The sequence below is a fragment of the Orycteropus afer genome, unplaced genomic scaffold (genome assembly GCF_000298275.1).
Source record: "Orycteropus afer afer isolate SDZICR_OR568_19922 unplaced genomic scaffold, OryAfe1.0 scaffold00085, whole genome shotgun sequence".
NCBI classification, from domain to species: domain Eukaryota; kingdom Metazoa; phylum Chordata; class Mammalia; order Tubulidentata; family Orycteropodidae; genus Orycteropus; species Orycteropus afer.
In genome coordinates, this window is record NW_006921672.1 from 7,121,415 (window position 1) to 7,139,507 (window position 18,093).

At 53.9% G+C, this 18,093-nt stretch overlaps 1 protein-coding gene across 1 annotated transcript in view; it reads right to left on the bottom strand.

Moving 5' to 3' along the window:
* Positions 1–427: 427 nt before the first annotated feature.
* SRCIN1 (SRC kinase signaling inhibitor 1) overlaps positions 428–18,093 on the bottom strand; it is a 46,184-nt gene continuing 28,518 nt past the window's right edge. Inside the window, exons 12-19 of the mRNA XM_042781102.1 lie at positions 13,889–14,019; positions 13,590–13,737; positions 13,021–13,267; positions 12,290–12,524; positions 10,103–10,257; positions 9,596–9,748; positions 4,834–4,980; positions 428–562 (exon numbers count right to left, since the gene is read on the bottom strand). Of these exons, the coding sequence (XP_042637036.1) occupies positions 428–562; positions 4,834–4,980; positions 9,596–9,748; positions 10,103–10,257; positions 12,290–12,524; positions 13,021–13,267; positions 13,590–13,737; positions 13,889–14,019 (1,351 nt within the window). The remainder of the gene's footprint in view (positions 563–4,833; positions 4,981–9,595; positions 9,749–10,102; positions 10,258–12,289; positions 12,525–13,020; positions 13,268–13,589; positions 13,738–13,888; positions 14,020–18,093) is intronic.

Here is an 18,093-nt window from a genome sequence, read left to right on the forward strand (position 1 = left end):
TCTCCGTGGCTCAGAGTTTGTCTGGAGTGCTCTTGGGAAGTTAGGGGGAGGTGGGGAGGGGAAGGGAAGGTGCAGAAACTTCGGGATGAACTGGGAGGAAGAGTGGTGAAAGAGAAAAGGGAGAGACAGGAAGTTGGGCCAATAAGAGGCCATTTTGGAACAGGAAATCAAGGGAAGGTGGTGTGTTTGGTTTTTAGTTTTACTGTTTCACTTTTTTAAAAAAGAGAAATAAAAGTGAGTCATTTAAAAAACCGAAAACACCAACAGAGGATGGGTGTAGACAGCTGAGGAGGCCACATCTGTGGCAAACCCTTCAGAGGGTCTGGAGAATGGGGTGGAGGTGGGGTGGAGATGAAGGGAAGAGTTGGGAGCGAGATGGCAGGGGCAAGGAAGGGGGATGGGCTGGAGTGGAGGTGTGAGGGGGCTTCTAGAAGGAGATGGAAGAATTCCTCGCCCCAAAGGAAGTCAATACGGGGATAGAGGTTCTGGAAGCCGAAGGCTTTTCTGAGACTGGGCTCGAGGTCTCATTTGACCCGCTCATCTCTTTAGATGGTTTAGTGGCCTGGAACAAAAACAGGGTCAGGGGTCAGAGAGAGGAAGGGAGAGCCTTCACACTGGCCCCCAATCAAAGCTTTAAAAATGAGACACTTCCACAAATCCAAGAAACAATTAACAGCAAAAGGAAGAAACCAGAGTGGGATCTGGAGAGAGAGAGAAAGGAGGCCACGGCAGGGGCGGAAAGGAGATGGGAGACGGGGGAGGCGTGGAGCTGGGAGTTGAACGAAAGGACCTGGGAAGCCAGACTGGGAGGGTAGTCCCCAGTTACTGATGGAAAAGAGAGAAGGCAGGAGAGAGAACAAGAGGGACACAAGGGAGACCGTGCCCAGGACACACAGGCAGGGAGGCAGGGAGTGGGCAGAGGACGGGGAGGGAGAAAGAAGAAGTGAAATGTTAGCTGCGACAGGGGTGCAGCTCTTTGGGCAGGGAGGCAACAGGGGAGCAGCCAGGCTGAGGGTGTGCAGGCTCTTAGTCCCAGTGGCCAGCATCCAGACAGGCCCCCTCCAGCCCCAGGAGGTCTAGTGGGGGACCTGAGGAGCCAGTCTGTCCTTCCAGCAGAGCACTCCTCTAGAGTGCCCCCACCTGTAACCTGGGAAGGCAGGCCCTGATTTAGTGTAGCCCCAGCCCCTGGCTCAACGCAGGAACTGACCATACCCTCACCAGTGCTCCCCCAGCTTTGAGTTGCATCACACCGCTAACACCAGGGCCCCCTCCCTCATGGGGCGTGCTGTACTCACTAGTCAGCTCTAAGAGCTAGCAATGCCTGTCCTCCCTCCTCCCCACCTCTCAGATGCCCTGTCCCTATATTAGCCCTGGAGATTTGTTCTCTGAAGGCGAGATCACCAAATCATGAGCTGAAAGCCATGTGCATCAGCTCAAGGGGATGACATGTGGCACATGTTAAAGTGCAGATTCCTGGGCCTGCACCAGCTTCCATCTCTTGACCTAGCTCAGGAATCTGCATTTTAAATAAGCATCTCAGGTGGTTCCACAGTACTTTAACCCTCTAGGTTAGGGCTCCATGGTGCAGGCTTTCTCCTCGGAGTTGTCTGCACTCTCCCTCTCAACCTTGCTTAGCTACTAGTGTGATAACTGCCTGGCCTTGGTAAGAAAAGGACAGTCCTGAGCTGCATCACCAGAGACCTTCCTGCAGGTCAGGTCTGGTCAGGGTCACTCCATTTCCCTCAGGCCCACTCATATCATCACCTAGTGATCTCCTTCTATCTCACACACAAGGATATGGGGTGGCTCTATCAGCTGCCTCACTGGGTCAAGCTGGACGGTGCCGAAAGCAGGCCCTGTCTCCAGCAGCCTGGACATTCTTCCCAAGAGAAATGAGGAGACTGCACCCAACCACTGCTGGTGATCACCTTATTTCCTTCCACATGTGCATAAATGGTCCATTCAGTGATTCGTCCTGCATTTTGCCAGGAACATACATCCATCTCACCACTCCATAGTTCACAAAATCTACATTTTACCCATTTGGGACTTCTAGTCCCTTTCCTCTGTATGTGGTTGCTGAACCATTACTCAAAGAGATTCTAGGCCATATCCACAGGACCTTTTGCTTCACTGAGTCCTTTGCTGAGTGCCAACTATGTGCCAGGCATAGCCCCTGCCCTCATGGGGCTCCCAGTACCTGGGCCTGGAGACAAAGTCATTGAAGGCAACCAAGAGCTCTCCAACTATCTTGTCACTTACCTCAGGCTTCAGGGCTCTGCCCCCTCCCTCTACCCTTCTCCGTTTAAAGATCTTTCTTGCAAAGCCAAGTAGAAAGGAACCATGTCTGCTTTCTCAGGAAGAGCAGGGTCTCTTCCCATCTCACCATGTCCCCATGCAAGGTGGCGATTCCCTCCAGCTCTCTTCTGTGTTCTGAACTTATCTTCCTGGTTAAAATCTTTCCTGTTCCTTTTCTCATTTTTCAGGAGCCTCAGTCCATCCCAAGCTTGAGTCTGAGAACACCTATCTTTGCCCCCACTTGCTTCCTGTGTTCACACTGGTGGTGTGTCCTCACCCAGGCGCCATGCCCCTCCTTCCACAGTCAGTGCCAGCCCTTTCAACAGCAGCATACAGCAGCATTTGCCAGTTTATGTGCCTGCCTCCCCCTTTCTCCTTCACGGTCACACTGTAGCATCTGGTTTTTTAAGTCCTCTCAGGCCATCTTCCCTCCCAGGAGCCTCTGGACACGGCACCATCCAAAACCCCGAAGCTGAGGAAGCACATCCAACTGTGCCCAGTGGCCCTGCTTTGTGTGGCTTGGCATTCTTTGGTGACACAGCTGCTGTCTCTGAAGGTTCCCATCACTTTCCTTTCACAAGCCAGTCCCCTGTTGGTCTCAATATGTCCAGAGAAGCAGAACGCTGTCAACTTTATGGGTAGGTAGAACCCCCAGGGATGTTCCGCTTCAGCTGGATGGAATGCGGAAGAGCCGGCTGAGTTGGAGAGCTGAGTCCTGCACGTGGCTCTCTTGCCTGGACGGAGTCTACCCTTCACGCTGTGCCCAGAGCACGTGGATCCACCCTCCATGCTCCAGGGCACAGTCTTCCATCAAGGACATCTTCATGAGGCAGACCTTGCTGCCTGCCTCCTCCAGGGTCGTTCCCAGTACACCCTCTCCACAGACCCCTTGTCCTTGCGAACTAAATCCTGCCCGAATCAGGCACTGGGCTCCCATAGGCTTCAGAAGAAGCCAGGCTGCCCCAGCCCACGAGGTGAATCCTGATAGATCTATGCCAATTAGACCAATGCCTTTCTCCTTGCCAGTGACTGATTTAGGAAAGGTCCAATGAGAAGAGACAGGATATTTGTGGGGACCTGCCAGAAAAGGTTTGGGTGAACACTCATACCCATCTGCTGCCATTCTGGGCATGAAGGAAGGAGCAGTCTGGACAGGATGAGGGGAACTCCTCCATGGTGGTGGCAGGAAAGATGGGTGGAGACTGTGGAAAGGGTAGGGAATCTCACCCACCTCGCTGCCTCCCTGGGCACCCACTGGCAACAGAAGGAGCCACCACGGCAGTACTGTGACAGATGCTGGAACTCAGGGGCAGGAGTGACAGTGCATGTACGTGGTAGGGAGGCAACTGGAAGTGGCAGGAGAAGGTGCTGGGGGTGGGACTCCCAGGGTGTATCTGGGCAAGACAATGTGTGGAGAGCCTGGCCGGGGCAGGTGGGACCTGGATGCTCAGTCTCTGTAGATTCTCTAGGGAGCCACTGGGCAGGCAGGGCATCGGGTGCCCAGGGCTGTTGCAGCACCATGTGATGGCAAGGCCTTTGGGATACCTGGGTCCCAATCCCAGCTCTAATGCCAACTTGCTGTGTGCTCTTGGGAAGTCCCTTCCCTCCTCTGTAAAGGAAGTGGCTGGACTCCATTTCTTGCCTCTTGCCCCAGAGCCGAGAGTCTTCTTAAAGCCACAGCATGCTGACATTGCATAGCCCCTGCCCTACTGCAGGACACAGACACAGACCGGGGCCTGGCATCCAGAGATGCTAACAGTAGTTACTGAACCAGCCAAGGGCACTAAGGGGCTCTCTCAAAATCCTGGTCCAGGGACCACATGGGGGGCACAGATGAGGTCTTCCTACTCCATACATTCCCCCAGCCTGCTAATTCTGAAAGATGCCACAGTATCCCTGTAACTCCCTCCGTGTAATCCCCACCCCTTCTGGGGTCCCAAGTCCCTCTCCCTTGTCCCCCTCCCCCTCCAAATCAGCTGTGAATCCAGTGAAACCCAACCATAAGGCTGAAAAGCAGATGCACACTCAGTTTCTCCACTGGCTGGGGGATCTCACCTAAGAGCTAAGGGGGGTGCTGAGAGGAGAGTGGGGCCTTCAAGAGCCCATGAGCACAAAAGAGCAGGAAGAAGGAAGCAGAGGGGAGGAGCTGGGTGGCAGAAGATGGGGGCATAAAGTGCCCTCTCCCCCACTCCAAGGTAGGCACCCCTCATGCCCTCTTTCAGGAGCTGGGTGAAGGGAAGCCAGGGACATCTCCTCTGCTCCTGAGCCAGAGGACTTCTGAGAGAGAGAGGAGCCTGGCTGAGAACTCATGTTCTAACTTCATCCAGAGTGCTAGGATTGGGGGGAAGAGGGAGAAGCTGGTTCAAAGCCATTGGTGAGCAGTCCTGGCCTGGAAGGGCCTCTCTGGGCAGCAGAGGGATGGGTCACAGGAATACTGCAGGAGATGGTTACGAACCTCTGCAGGTACTGAGACCCCTTGGTGAACCCAGCCCTGCCTCCAGCCTCACCCCACCCCCGACCCCACTCCACCCTTACCTGTTGCTGGGCCTGGATCCTCATGTACTCAGCCCTTTGCTTCCCATGTTTGCTTTTGTCCGGGCTGCCTGCCTGGCCTTGGGCCGCCTTCAGCCGAGAGGCCCCCGGAGTCACCACCTTCATGGGTGGCACACTGCCACCACCACTCTGCGGGAAGAGGAACAAGGTTGAGTTGGGGGTTCCAGGAGGAGGTGGAATCACACAGGACCCCCAGGGATTTGGTGGGTCTTTGGGGCTGGGACCGTCTCAGTGGAGACCTGGAGACTCCCTGGATCCACTTTCCAGTCCAGGACTCAGGCTTGGTCTCTGAGCCCAGGGATCAGGTCTCCCCAGCATCTCGTAAGAACTCTGATGTCCCTTGAGTAGCCCAGGGACAACTGGTGTCCTCCTAGGGGGTCATTTCTAGAATGGTGGTTTCTGGCCCCACCTCCACTCCAGGCAAAGGACCCCGTCCTGGGCCCAGCAGCACATGCTTAAGACTATGGCTGGTCTCTACAAATGACAGGCAGAGCAACTAGAACCACCCTGTTCTCTAATGGAAGGATGAGGGTGAAGTCTCCCAGAGATGGAGGAGACCTGAACCGAGTTCAGGCCCCTTGAACCAGCCCAGGTACCAGACCTGCCCAGAGGGGACCCAGAGACGCAGGTAGAGAAACCACAGAGACAGAGAGAGCCAGAGACAGGAGAGGGGAAGGGGAGTGTGTGGATGGAAATGGGAGAGAGAACTTTATTTGTTCTTGTACAGATACAGAGCAGAGGGGAAGAGGCCCAGTCCCTGCTCAGGGCTTGGGGAGTGGGCAGACCCCTGGGAAAGCCGGCTTCCCGGCCTACCCTGGGCTCTGCTTGCAAACCCCTGCCCGGCGCCAGGCTCCCAGAAAGACAGCAGGAGCTGAGAGAAGGCCAACAGGAGGGGGCTGCCGTGGGGCTCCTGCAGCCCGCACTCCCTCCAGCTCTGAAGGCAGACAGACTGCAGCAAGTAGGCACGGGGGAGGGGGGAGCACAGTAGAGGCAGCAGCCACCTGGGGGCGAGGGGGCAGGAGCGGCGGGCTGCCAGGGGGCCCTGTGGGGACCCTGCTCATCTCGCTCAGGGTGGCTTCCAGCTCCCGAAGAGTCTCCTCCAGGCTGTCCACCCGCTGCGGGGTGGTGCTCCTCACTGCGTGGCTGAGGCCTGCAGCCAGTGGGCCCTGATGCTCCCTGCTGCAGGTGTGGGCATCACGTCCAGAGTCCTTGGGGGTCTTCTCTGGGTAGGCTTCCATGGTAGAGGGCTCCCGAGTCCCACTAAAGGCTGGTCCCTGAGGACAGGGGCCCCCAGCTCCTCCATCCTCTGGGCTGTAGACCCTTCTACCCAGTGTCTTCAGCATCGTTCCTTCCTTCTTGGGCACAGAGCTGCTCCTGGGTTGGGGAGCCTCAACTGCTACCCCTGGTGGGGCCTGTGGGCCATTCCAGCCCCTCTCACTGCCAGCCAGGGTCCTGGGACATGGGGTGGGGACCATCCTGGGGCCAGGTTTCTCAGGCCTGGCCTCTGGTAGGGAGGGGGGGTTGGGGGCACACTCCGTCAAGATGATCTGAGGGACACAGAAGGCCCTGGGACCCACGGTAGCCTGAGGAGAGAAAGAAGATGAGGAAAAGTGTGACCCCTGCCACTCCAAGTGCCTGAGCTGGGATGAGGGGTTAGAGATGAGTGAGGCCAGCCCATTCCTTTCACTGATGGGGAAACTGAGGCAGGGGGAAGAGGCAGTGCTGGAACTAGAACTCAGGTCTTTCTCCACCACACCCTATAGCCCCCCACTTTCTGGTCAAGGTGCCAGTTTATCTAGAAGCACTGACACATGTCACTTCTCATCTCCCGTGTTAAACTCTGGGAGCAGGTCTCATCTTGTGGTTATTCCTGATGAGTTTGCCCATCTGTGTAATGGGAGAACAATAACACCCTCACGGTGGGGCTGGTGGAGAATGAAGTGAGTTCATGTGGGCATCTGGCACATTGTAAGTGCTTGATAAATACGAGCTATATGTTCAAATGCACTGAATGACTGAGACCATATGTTCTATGGGCAGAGACTTCAAGGATGAGGAAGTCATTCTAGGTCAGGCCAGGATGGTCTCCTCTACCCACCTTCTTTCATAGCCATAAGGTGAAGGGCTCAGTCTTTGCCAAGTTCCTCTGCTGCACACACACACTCGGCAAAGCTCCCTCTGGCCATGTGCCTCTGTGTAAGCATTCCAGGCTCTGGCCTCAGTGGGGTGCAGAGAGTAGCCCCCAGTCATCCTCACCCAACTTTAGGGAATCCCAGTCTAATTCCAATGATCGGTTTTGTGCCAGGCATTGTCATATAGTCCACCTTCCATCCTCACTAACCTGTGACATGTCTACTACTCTCACTGTCCCTACTTTACAGAGGAGGGAGCTGAGAGAGAGAAAGATTAAGTGATTTGCTCAAGGTCACTTAACAACAGCTAGTCAGTGGCAGAGGTAGGATTTGAATCCAGGCAGCCTGACTCCAAGACCAGTGCTCTTTCCACTAGAAGGAGCTATGGGGAGATGTATGGGGAGGAGTAGGGACCCTAACACTTCCCTCCCAAGACAACCCACTCAGCCCTGCCACCTGCTTACCTGGAGGTGGGGGGTGCAGACTGGGGAGGGAGAGTGGACGGCCCCACGCCTGCCCGGCTCCACTGCCTGATGGTACCTCAGGATGCAGAGGATCAGCCAGACCCAAAAGGCCAGGGATGGCCCCTTTAGGACTGGCTCTGAGCCAAAAAGAGGCAGGAGCTGAGTGTGGTGGGTCAAGGTGCTGAGGGCACAGCCAGCTCGGGAGGCACCCCGCCCACCCTGCCCAGTCCCAAAAGGCTCCCCAGACTGCTCTGGGCCCATCCTTTGCCCAGCAGATGGCATTATCCACCCATCTGGTCCCCGTCTGCTTCTCCAGGCCAGGGAGCCAAAGCACAACCAGGCCTTAAGCCACGCCAGGAATCAGGTGGAAGCCAGCAGGGAGCCCAGTGTTGGTCAAGGAGAGCCAGATGAGGAAGGAGAGTGTGCACAGGGGACTGGCCCTCCTCAGAGCAGGGGCCCTGTGGCCCCAAGTTCACTGGGCAGAGGGAGAGATACCCAGACCCTTCCCCATCCTCCCCAAGCCAGTAGCACAGCCCGCAGGGGTGCAGACAGTGGTCTATCCCAGAATTCGCAAGGAGGAAGTAAGTGCAGCAGGACAGCAGCAAAGACTGAAATTAGGAGAAGGAAGAACTTGCCAATGCTGAAAGATACAGAACCAGCAGCCAAGGAAGAGTGTGGGTTTCTTCCATTCCAAGCTCCATGACCAGAAGAGGCAAGATGGGGCCATGGGAGGAAGAAAGCTGAGAGGTGTCCTGGTCCCCAGAGCAAGACATAGATTCTAGTGAAAGGAACGGAGCCTCCTCCTGGCACAGGCAGCAGAGTAGGGGAGATGGGGCGAGGACTAGGCGGGGGCCCAAGCCAAAGTCTGTTTTTGAGCCAGATCTAAAGCTATCCAGTGAGCAAGATCTAAATTCTGATCTTGGACCAAGGAAAAAAGGCAGGCTTCTTCATGCCAGACCAAGAGTCAGGCACCAGGTCAGAACAAAACACCCCACATTCAATGGGCCAGACTCAGAACAAGCCTAAAAAAAAGTGCAAACCAAGTACCACCAGGTACCAGGCAAGAGGCAGTGGATCTGCCTCAGGCTGCCAACGTCTCCAGGAAACCTGTCTAGAAGGCTGGAGGGAAAGAAGGGTCCCACACCTGGCCCCTGGGGGAGGGGAGTGAGTCCACGTGTGTGAAGCTGGGCCAGTGGCAGGATGCAGGGGCAGTGACTGGCATATTAGCGCGTTAGCGTGAGAGGTGAGGAGAGGAAGCTGTGGAGGGACAGGCAAAGAGAGCCGTGAGAGGTGGGGAGCAGCCCCGTTACCTTCCATGTGGGGCCCAGAGCTGAGCCCCCGGGGGACCCCAGGTCCTGGGGGGACAGCAAGGTGGGGATCGGCTGGCGACGGGGCGTGGGGGGAAGGGAAGACACTGAGCTTCTCTCAAATACCTAGGGAGCAGAAGGCAGGGGCAGGTTTGCAGGAGGGGGCAACACGAAGGATGGAGGTGCTGGCCCACGGCTCAGGCATACACAGGGGTGGGTGACGTGGGCTGGCACTGGAGCCCCAGCCTCACACCCCTTGGGCTCTCACCATGGCCACTGGCCCACTCTGCCCTCTTTCATCTCCTCTTCCAGAGACTCCTGGCAGTACAGGGTCTCCAAGCACTCAGAGTGAGGGCACCTCAGCACTTGAGTATGGGGGTCTTACTGCACTGAAAGAATCTCAAGGCCTTAGGTATAGGGGGCTCAGAACATTCTGTACTCAGGACACTCAGGTATGGAGTCTCAGAGCACAGTTTTCATGACACGGATGAGGCATCTCAGAGCACAGTTTCCATGCACTTGGGTATGGGGTCTCATAGCAGCACTCTGTTCTCAGAACACTCAGGTATGGAGGCTCAGAGCATTCTGTTCTGAGAATACATATATGGAGGCACAGAGCACTCTTTCATGGGGACACTCATAAATGAGGTCTTGGAATGGGTGTCTCAAGGCACTCAGGGGGTCTCAGAGACTCCAATCAACGAGCCCAGTCCCACATGGACTGCAGAATTTCCTTCCACAGTTTTCAGTGGAGAAGAAATCGAGGCTGCAAGGATTAGCTCACAGATGGGGCAGTGGGCCATGGCCAAGGGCTCAGGGACAGCGAGTGTCCCTGACCTACCTCCAGCTCTGCGATGATGCGGTCCTCATCGTCCTCATCCTTGATAGCAGAAGCCATGATGGGCGGCGTGGAGGCTGGGCGGACCACCTCGGACACGGTCCGGCGCAGCTTCACCTGTGGCTTCTGCACCTCCAACTCTTCTGACTCAGCCTTCTGCAAGGCCAGTGCCCCATCAAGACCAGGCTCTGCCCCTTTCAGCACCAGCTCACCTTCCAGGCCCACCAAGCTATCTCCCATCAACCATCTCCCACCAACCCTAGCCCCTCATCTGCCACTTCCTCTGTCCCCTATCAGGATGTCCCCAACAGCAAAGGTTTGCGGTGGAAGTGGAGCAAACACACACCCTTGGGACCTTGAGCCACAAGTACAGAGTCACCATTGGCCACTCCCTTCTTTCCTTCTACTTCCTCTCAGAGCAGAGCTTTGCCCCCACCCCAGAGGGTCTCTAGAAGTTACCTCAGGGATCCCCCTAACTCAGCCACCCCTGTCCCCTGCACATGGTGGTACCTTGATGAAGGCCGAGTCCTTCTTGCTGGTGACTACAACCTCGCCAGTGCGTGTGGTGGTCAGGCCATGGGAGGACGGGAAGCTCCGGCGGGGAGGGGGCGGCGGGGGTGACTTGGAGGGCTTCTCTGTGCGGTAGCGGGGCACTGTCAGTTCATCTGCAGACAGCCAAGGGGCTGGGGGTCAGAGGGCCTATAGCTCTGGAGTCAGGGCTCCATATCTGACTGTGGGATAAACCAGCCTCTTCCTCCAGGGGAGAAAAGGAAGAGGAGAGGAGACGGCAGGGGAAAAGACACAGCGGCCCTTCCACATCTCTTACCTCCCCCTCCGATTCAGCACCGAGACCTGTCAACACTTCCAGTTACAGCATTCTAACCCTTCCTACTCAAAGTGAGGTCCATAGACCAGCAGCATCAGCTGCTCTGGGAGCTTGTGAGACCCTCGGAATCGGCAGAATCAGATCTGCACTTTAACAGATCAGATGGTTCGTGTGCACATTCCAGCTTGAGAGGCTCGGCTCTAGTCCATCTCTTCTCCACCCACCCCTCATCCCTGCCAGGGCTGGACCTTCATCCTTTCTCAATTGAGCAGTTACTATTGCAAGAACCTCAACCTTCTCACCAGTCTCTCCTTCTCCCAAATTATTCCCAGACCCTGTTTCCTGAGCCACCTGCTGGATGTCTACTCTAGCCAGGATGTTCTCCTGTCTTTCATCCTCCTGTGGCTCTCCACACCCCTCCCTCCAGGCCCCATCCAAACTCCTTTACCCAGCACCCAGCACCATCTGCACCTGCCTGCCTTTCAGCCTCAGCTCCACTGGCTACTCCCAGGCTTGGTACCCTGCTCTGGTAATGCCAATGTCACTCCTCTAGGCATGTGCCCTCTCCCTGGAATGCTCTCCTTCACCGCCCAAGGAAGGGCCAAGTCTCCTCCTCCAGGAGGCCTCCCTCCTTTCCCAGGGCTCCTCTGGCACAGCACAGAGCTGACGCTCACCTCTGCCATTACATTTAGTCCTGAAATCTATTTCTGATTTTATGTACTAGGTATGGCCTGCAACAGATTACTTAACCATGCTGAGCCTTAGTGTCCTCTCTGCAAAATGGGAATAACTATATCTGCCTCCTCGGGGTGGTATGAAATTATAAACATGAACATGTGGAAAGCATTTGGGTCAGTTCCTGTCACATGTTGTTGTTGTTGTTGTTGTTGTTGTTTGCCATCAAGTCAGCCCCGACTCATGGCGACCCCTCCTTGGGTATCCGAGGCAGTGTCACTACGGAAGTAGGATTGCCCAACCTTCCTTCCGAGGAGTGGCTGGTGGGTTTGAACCGCCAGCCTTCTGGTGAGCAGTCAAGTGCCGTAGGCACTATGCTACCAGAGCTCCTGCCTGTCACACAGTACCCCAAAACCCATTGCCATAAATCAATTCCAACTCCTAGCGACCCTATAGGACAGAGCATAACCGTCCCATAAAGTTTCAGAGGCTGTACGTCTTTACAGGAGCGAATTGCCACATCTTTCTCCTGCAGAGCAGCTGGTGGGTTTGAACCACGAATCTTTTGGTTAGCAGATGAGCGCTTTAACCACTGTGGCCCGGGGCTTCTCTGTTACATACTTAGTGCCAGGTAAACATAAATACTAATATTATTTCCCCCGCGAGATTCTGAGCTTCTTGAAAACAAGCACTGTTATTCATTTCCTTATCCTCAGCACCTGGCCCACAGCAGGTGCTTAAACAAGTATGTGTTGCAGCAGTGAATGAATGAGTGCTGTTTTTGGTTCGTATTTTTGCCTCCCCTACAGCCTGTCAGCCTGGGGGGCTCAGGAACCATGTCAGTGGCCATCAGGACGAGCCTGGGACACAGCATGCACTCACGGGAAACAATGTACAGGAGCAGGGCTGTCTGCCTGGACTTGGTCAGCCTCCCTGCAGTCCTCTATGCAGCCTTTGGGGCAATGGGAAAGCCCTGCATGCGGTCAGGAGACCAGCTCTATCTACCCCAGGCCTCCCTGACCTCAGCGTCCTTAGTGGACTGAGAGTGCAGCTTCTGGTCGCCCAGCTCCACCCTTCTTGGCAACTTGGCCTCGATGGTTCTCACTCCCATATGCCTCCCCACCAACCTGAGCACCTGAGGGTGGGTGGGGGTCCCTTCCTCTGGGCTCTCCACCCTCCCCTACTTGCCCCCATACCTGAGCCCCTCCTCCCGCTGGGCTCTGTTCGGGGGGCTGCCTTCTGGCCATGGGGAACCTTAGGGGACTTGTGGTCAGGGGTGGGAGCCGGGCCTGGGTGGGCCTTGCTTGCACAGTCCAGGTCAGGGATGGCCTTGAGCAGCTCTGCCTGTGTCTCCTCCAGCAGCCGGTTGATGTCCTTGGCGCTGTACTGGGTCAAGGCTGCTCGCTTCTCCTCCCAGTCCCGCTCAGCAGCCTTGAGAAGAGGGGGCAAGAGTCAGGCTGAACTGGCTTCACTCCTCCACCTCTGTGGCCTCAGCCCCTCCCCAGTCACACACACAAGCAATGGAAAAGAGAACCTCAAATCTGATCTGGGCCCTAGAGGACCCTCAATATCTCCTTGAGTAATACATGCTTTCCCTATAGGTCTGGAATGCCACCTTCCTTATATACTGTAGTTTTGATGTATCTGGACCTGTTTCTGGACATTCTATTCTTTCACTGACTTGCATAATTTATTCTTATGCTGACACTATACTGCTTTAATTAGTATAGCTTTATAATATGTTTGGGTTTTGTTCTAGCAGAATTAATGTCATCCTCATCATGCTTCTCAGACTTTCATTAGAGAAGTGATTCCCCCTGTCAGGAAGAAGTACCCATATGCCCAGAACTTCTCACCCTAGGGTGGTGGTAAGAATGCATGAATCTAGCTCATTCCCCTAATCCATCTCCAACCCAGGCCCCAGTACCTCAACAGACACAGCCTTGTCCATGCTTCTCTTGCCAGGAGCGTCCAGGCCTTTGGTGGGGTTGCCGCCCTTTGGGGTCAGGGGGACGCCCTCAGCTGGCCCACTCAGCTCGTGCAGGTTCAGCGGAGGGCTGGGGGGTGGTATTTCAAAGTCCAAGCTCTTGCTGAAGTCAGTCTCGGCTGTCATTTTCTTGGGGGACTGATTCAGGAGGTTGTTGGGGGGTGGCCACACACCCTCGTCCACTTGCCTGAGGTTGGAAGAGTTGGGAGCAACTGTGAGGTCAGCAGGGTGGCCCCATGGGACAGAAGCCTGGCCTGAGGGAGGTGAGGTGTGAGGAGAGCTCAGGGATCTTGCAGGAGAGATGGAAGGGCTGGGGAAGGACTGACTGCATTCAATATAAGGGAAAGCTGAGTGTACAACACGCAGAGGGTCACAGGTCAGAGTTGAAGGGCAGATCCAGTCGGCGCATCAGTGGCCTTTGGGGAAGTCAGGATAAGGGTTCAGGTTGCTCTACTGATTTGAGCTCAGTGTGAGAACCATGGGAAATCAGAGGTCAGGGATAGAATGACCTTCGGATCTGGGCCAGCGTGTCCGTGACCCCACGGCAGCGCTTGAGTAACCCGTCCAGGCGCTGTGGCTCCTCCTTCAGGAACTTCACCGCCTCCACCTCCACACGCAGCACTACCCGCATCTTGCTCTGCAGGCCTGGGAAGTGAGCTGAGAGGAGGGTGGGAAGGAGTGAGCTGGGGAGGGAAGGAGCACTGAGGGGTGGGAGGATAGGCAGCAGGGAGGACAGTTGGGGTGTGGCCTGAGAGTGCAGAGGGACCCCTTTGTTGACCATGTGCCACCTGCCAACTCTCAAGCTTACCCTTGAGTTCAGTCAATGTCTCCCCGAGCTGCTTCAGGACCAGCGCCTTCTCCTCCAGTTCAGGCCCAGGTACCAACCGGTGATTGTGTGACACTTCCCTCTGAATCTTCTCCACTGACTTCTCCAGGTCACTGTAGCCACAGAGAGACCCTCTCAGCCCCTCTGGCCCAAGCCCAGCCCCCTGACATTGGGCAGCTGGAAAGAAATCAGGCCACTGGTCAGATTAAAATTAAAAGTCATCCATCAGGGAAGGTGGAACACCACCTTCATTATACACTATACCCTAGATATACTTGAAACTGTTTCTGAACATGCTATTCTGTTTCATTGACTGTATAGTTTATTCTTATACTAATACCTAACTAATTAATTAGGGAGCTCTGGTGGTATAGTGCCTAAGGCATTTGACTGGTAACCAGAAGGCTGGTGGTTCAAACTCACCAGCCACTCCTCGGAAGGAAGGCTGGGCAATCTACTTCCATAGTGATATCGCCTCGGAAACCCAAGGAGGGGTCACTATGAGTTGGATCCAACTCGAGGCAGTGCGTAGGTAGGTAGGTAACTAATTAACTCACTGCCATCGAGTCAATTTGATTCATAGCGACCCCTCCTTGGGTTTCCGAGGTGGTATCTCTAAGGAAGTAGATTGCCCAATCTTCCTTCCAAGGAGTGGCTGGTGTGTATGAACCACTAGCCTTCTGGTTAGCAGTCAAATGCCTTAGGCACTATGCCATCAGAACTCCCATACTAACACACTGCTTTAATTATTATAGCTCTATAACATGTTTTCTTTTTTTTTTTTTCAGTCTAGCAGGACTAATGTCATCCTTGTTATGCTTCTCAGACTTCTACTAGGGAACACATACACCCACACATGCCCAAATGAAATCAGAAATGTCAACTCTCAGAGATGAAGAGACCTCATGAGGGGCCCTGGGCACCCCCACTGGAAGCTCTGATCTTGAGCAAGCTCAGCCCGAATCTCCCTGCAACTTAGGTTCCCTGATCCTCACTCTACCACAAAGGCAGCAGAGACCTCGGCTGTCTTTCTGAGAGCTGCACGTGCCCCCGGGGGGTCTCTTCTCTAGAGGGGTCATCATCATATCCCTCTACCTTTTCTCAGATGATCCAGCCACCCAGCCTTTTTCCCTGGGGCCTAAGACAGTTTTACATTTTCAGCTTGTTTACGCTGAGCTTGAGCCATCTAAAACCCCATACCTTCCTAAACTGCAAAATCAGACCAAGTCACCACCCCCTGCCTTGGACCCTAAATGGATCCCTTTATTCTCAGGTTAAAATCCAAATTCTCTAATGCGGCCATCCAGGGCATAAGGGCAGTAGATGAAAACTTGGCTCTTGAGTCACAGTTCCAATCCCAGCTCTGCCCTTCCCAGCTAAGAGATTTCAGGCAAGTTATGTCATTTCTCCAGGCCTTGATTTCCTGATCCAACACATGGGAGGATAAGAGTTTCTCCCTCATGGGGCCATGATGAGGATTAAATGAGTTAGTGAAGATTAGAAAGCATGTGGCAAGTCTCCAGTCCACGGGAGCGGCTCTAGAGTCTCCTGTGGCTGCATCTTCTGCCGGCTTGCTGGCTTGTTCAAAGCAGTTCAGAGCTCTCTCTTGCCGATTTCCCTGCCTAGAATGCTTCTCTCTCCAGCACTCTCTCTCTCTCTCATACACACACACACACACACACACACACATCCTATCATTTAATCTCCATTTGTCCTCAGATCTCAGTGGGAACCCCTCTCCCAGGCTCTGCACTTAGGGTGATCTGCTTCATGCCCCCCAAACTCCTGAAGCTCCCGTTCACTGGGCTATACACACTTTGGAACCACCAACTCCAAGCAGGGAGGGACCACATCTCCTGGGTTCACCTCTGATTCCCAGAGCCTGGCACAATGCTGAGTGAAGAGTGGATGGCTGCTAAATAACTGTGACATGAATGAGGAACTGAAGGCAGGGGCTCCTGCCCAGGTAGGTCACCTCTATGCTGGGCCTGAGCCACTGACATCCCTGACCCACATGCAGGACTTTATAGCCATCCCTGTCAAATCCCATCTGCTGGATTTCAGCCTGACAATCCAGGTGGGAATAACTTTTGAATCCCTGTTCTATCGTCCAACAGATTTGCTCCCCCTTACAGTTCCATGTCATCAGCAAATCTTATCAGCATGCCTTCCTTACACATCTCCATCCAACTAGCAGGTGAAAAGACAGACGAGGTTGGAGCTGAGGATAAACTCCTGTGACTCAGCACCAACAGCTGAAGCGCTGTCTTGAATTAAGCACTTACTTACACCGGATGCCACACTTCAGCCCTTGACTTTCATTACCTTATTTAATAATCCAACAAATACTATAAGGTGGGAACTGTTATTACCTCCAGTCTGTTGTTATGTTGTTATATGCCGTGGAGTCGGCACCTGGGTAAATGGTGGCCCAGAGACTAGACTACATTTCCCAGCCTCCCTTGCAGTTAGTAGTGGCCATTCAACTAAGGTCTAGCCAATGGAATATGTGCTGCTTCCAGACCAGGCCCTCAGGAGCTCCCCAATTAGCTCCTCCTTGCTTTTTTTGAGGATGGCTGGAAAAGTGATGATATCCCTGGGTAACCTTGGAAGGCACATGTTGAAGATGGCAGAAACTCCATCAGCCTGAATCCTTGAATGACTGCATGGAAGACAGCCATTCCATTAACCCACTCAACACTGTTGGGTTAAAAAGAAAGAAATGCCTTCTTTGGAACTGATATACAATTTGGGGGCTTATTTGTTACAGTGGGGTCCCTAGGTGGTGCAAAGAGTTAACAAGCTTGGCTGCTAACCAAAAGTTTACCACCTACCCAGAGATGTCTTGCAAGAAAGGCCTGACAGTCTGCTGCTGAAAATTCAGCCATTGACAGCCCTGGGGAGCACACACATGGGGTCGCCATGAGTCAAGAATCAACTCAACAGCAACTGGGTAACTGGTAGTTGTTATAGCAACCATGCCAACTAATTAATTAGCTACCCTAATTAATACAACTGATTTTGGGCTTTTGTTTTGTTTTTGTTTTTAAAGAGCCTCAAAGAAATTAAATAACTTGTTGTGGTAGTTAAATTTGTGTGTCAACTTGGCTAGGCCTGGTTGAGTGGCTGGGCAGCTGAATGCAGTTATTCCCCATGGTAAGATTGGTAATTATCTCCATGGTGGAATGTATTGGAGCAGCTGAGTAGCTGCTTTAGGGATGTGGTCTGCTTCCCATATATAAGCAGCAGCTTTGGGAATGGTCTCTAGCTTATGGCACACTTGGATCCTGCATGTAGCCATGTCGTTATTCAGCAGCCTGCCATGCTCTGTCAACCTTGGACTTACAATGGACTTGAATTAATGGCCTGCTGTGTGGTTTGGTAACATCAGGACTGTGGCATTTTATTTATTGACCTTGGGCTTGTTAGCCTCAGCAGCCAGTAGCTGCCTGAGTGAAAAGATGCCTCTAGCTTCAGTGGGCTGGGAGCGAGAGGCAGAGGTGAAGCCCAAGGTCAAGGGGCTTTCACACAGCCCTTAGAACCTGGCACTTTGAACTTGGACTTCTAGCCTCCTGAACTGTAAGAGAATAAACTCCTGTTTGTTAAGGTCATCCCATTTGTGGTATCTTCTGTTAGAGTGGCACTAGGTAACCAGAACGCTTGTGCAAGGTAATGCTATTTTGTGGTAAAGCAAGATCTACTTCAGCCACTGGGCTCTGGTACATCTGCCTTCCACACTGGATTGGCAGCACATACACACACACACACCCTGTCCCACCCACTGTTCTCCAACCTGGGAAAGACCAACGCCTCTCTGCCTATGTGTGTGCAGGGTATGCCAGATTTGTAAAATGGTCACTCCCAAACATCACTCTGGGGGAGAAGAGATCCCCACTTAAAGGAGGACTCAGACAAACGTTCAGAAGACAATAGTGCCATGCTAAGGTGGGAAGGGATCAGGCCTCCTTAGGCCCCACCAGTTCCCTGATTTTCTGTTGATTCAGTCTTCCCTAACCTGTGCAGGCCCTGCACTCTGCCAAGAGTCCCACACCAGCTGCTCCAGACATTGGGATCAAAAAGTGGTTGAGGGGGGTTCCGGCAAGATGGCGGACTAGGCAGAAGGATTGCACAGACCCTCTTCAACAAAGAAAAGGGAAACCAATTAACACAGACACAGAAGATAATCT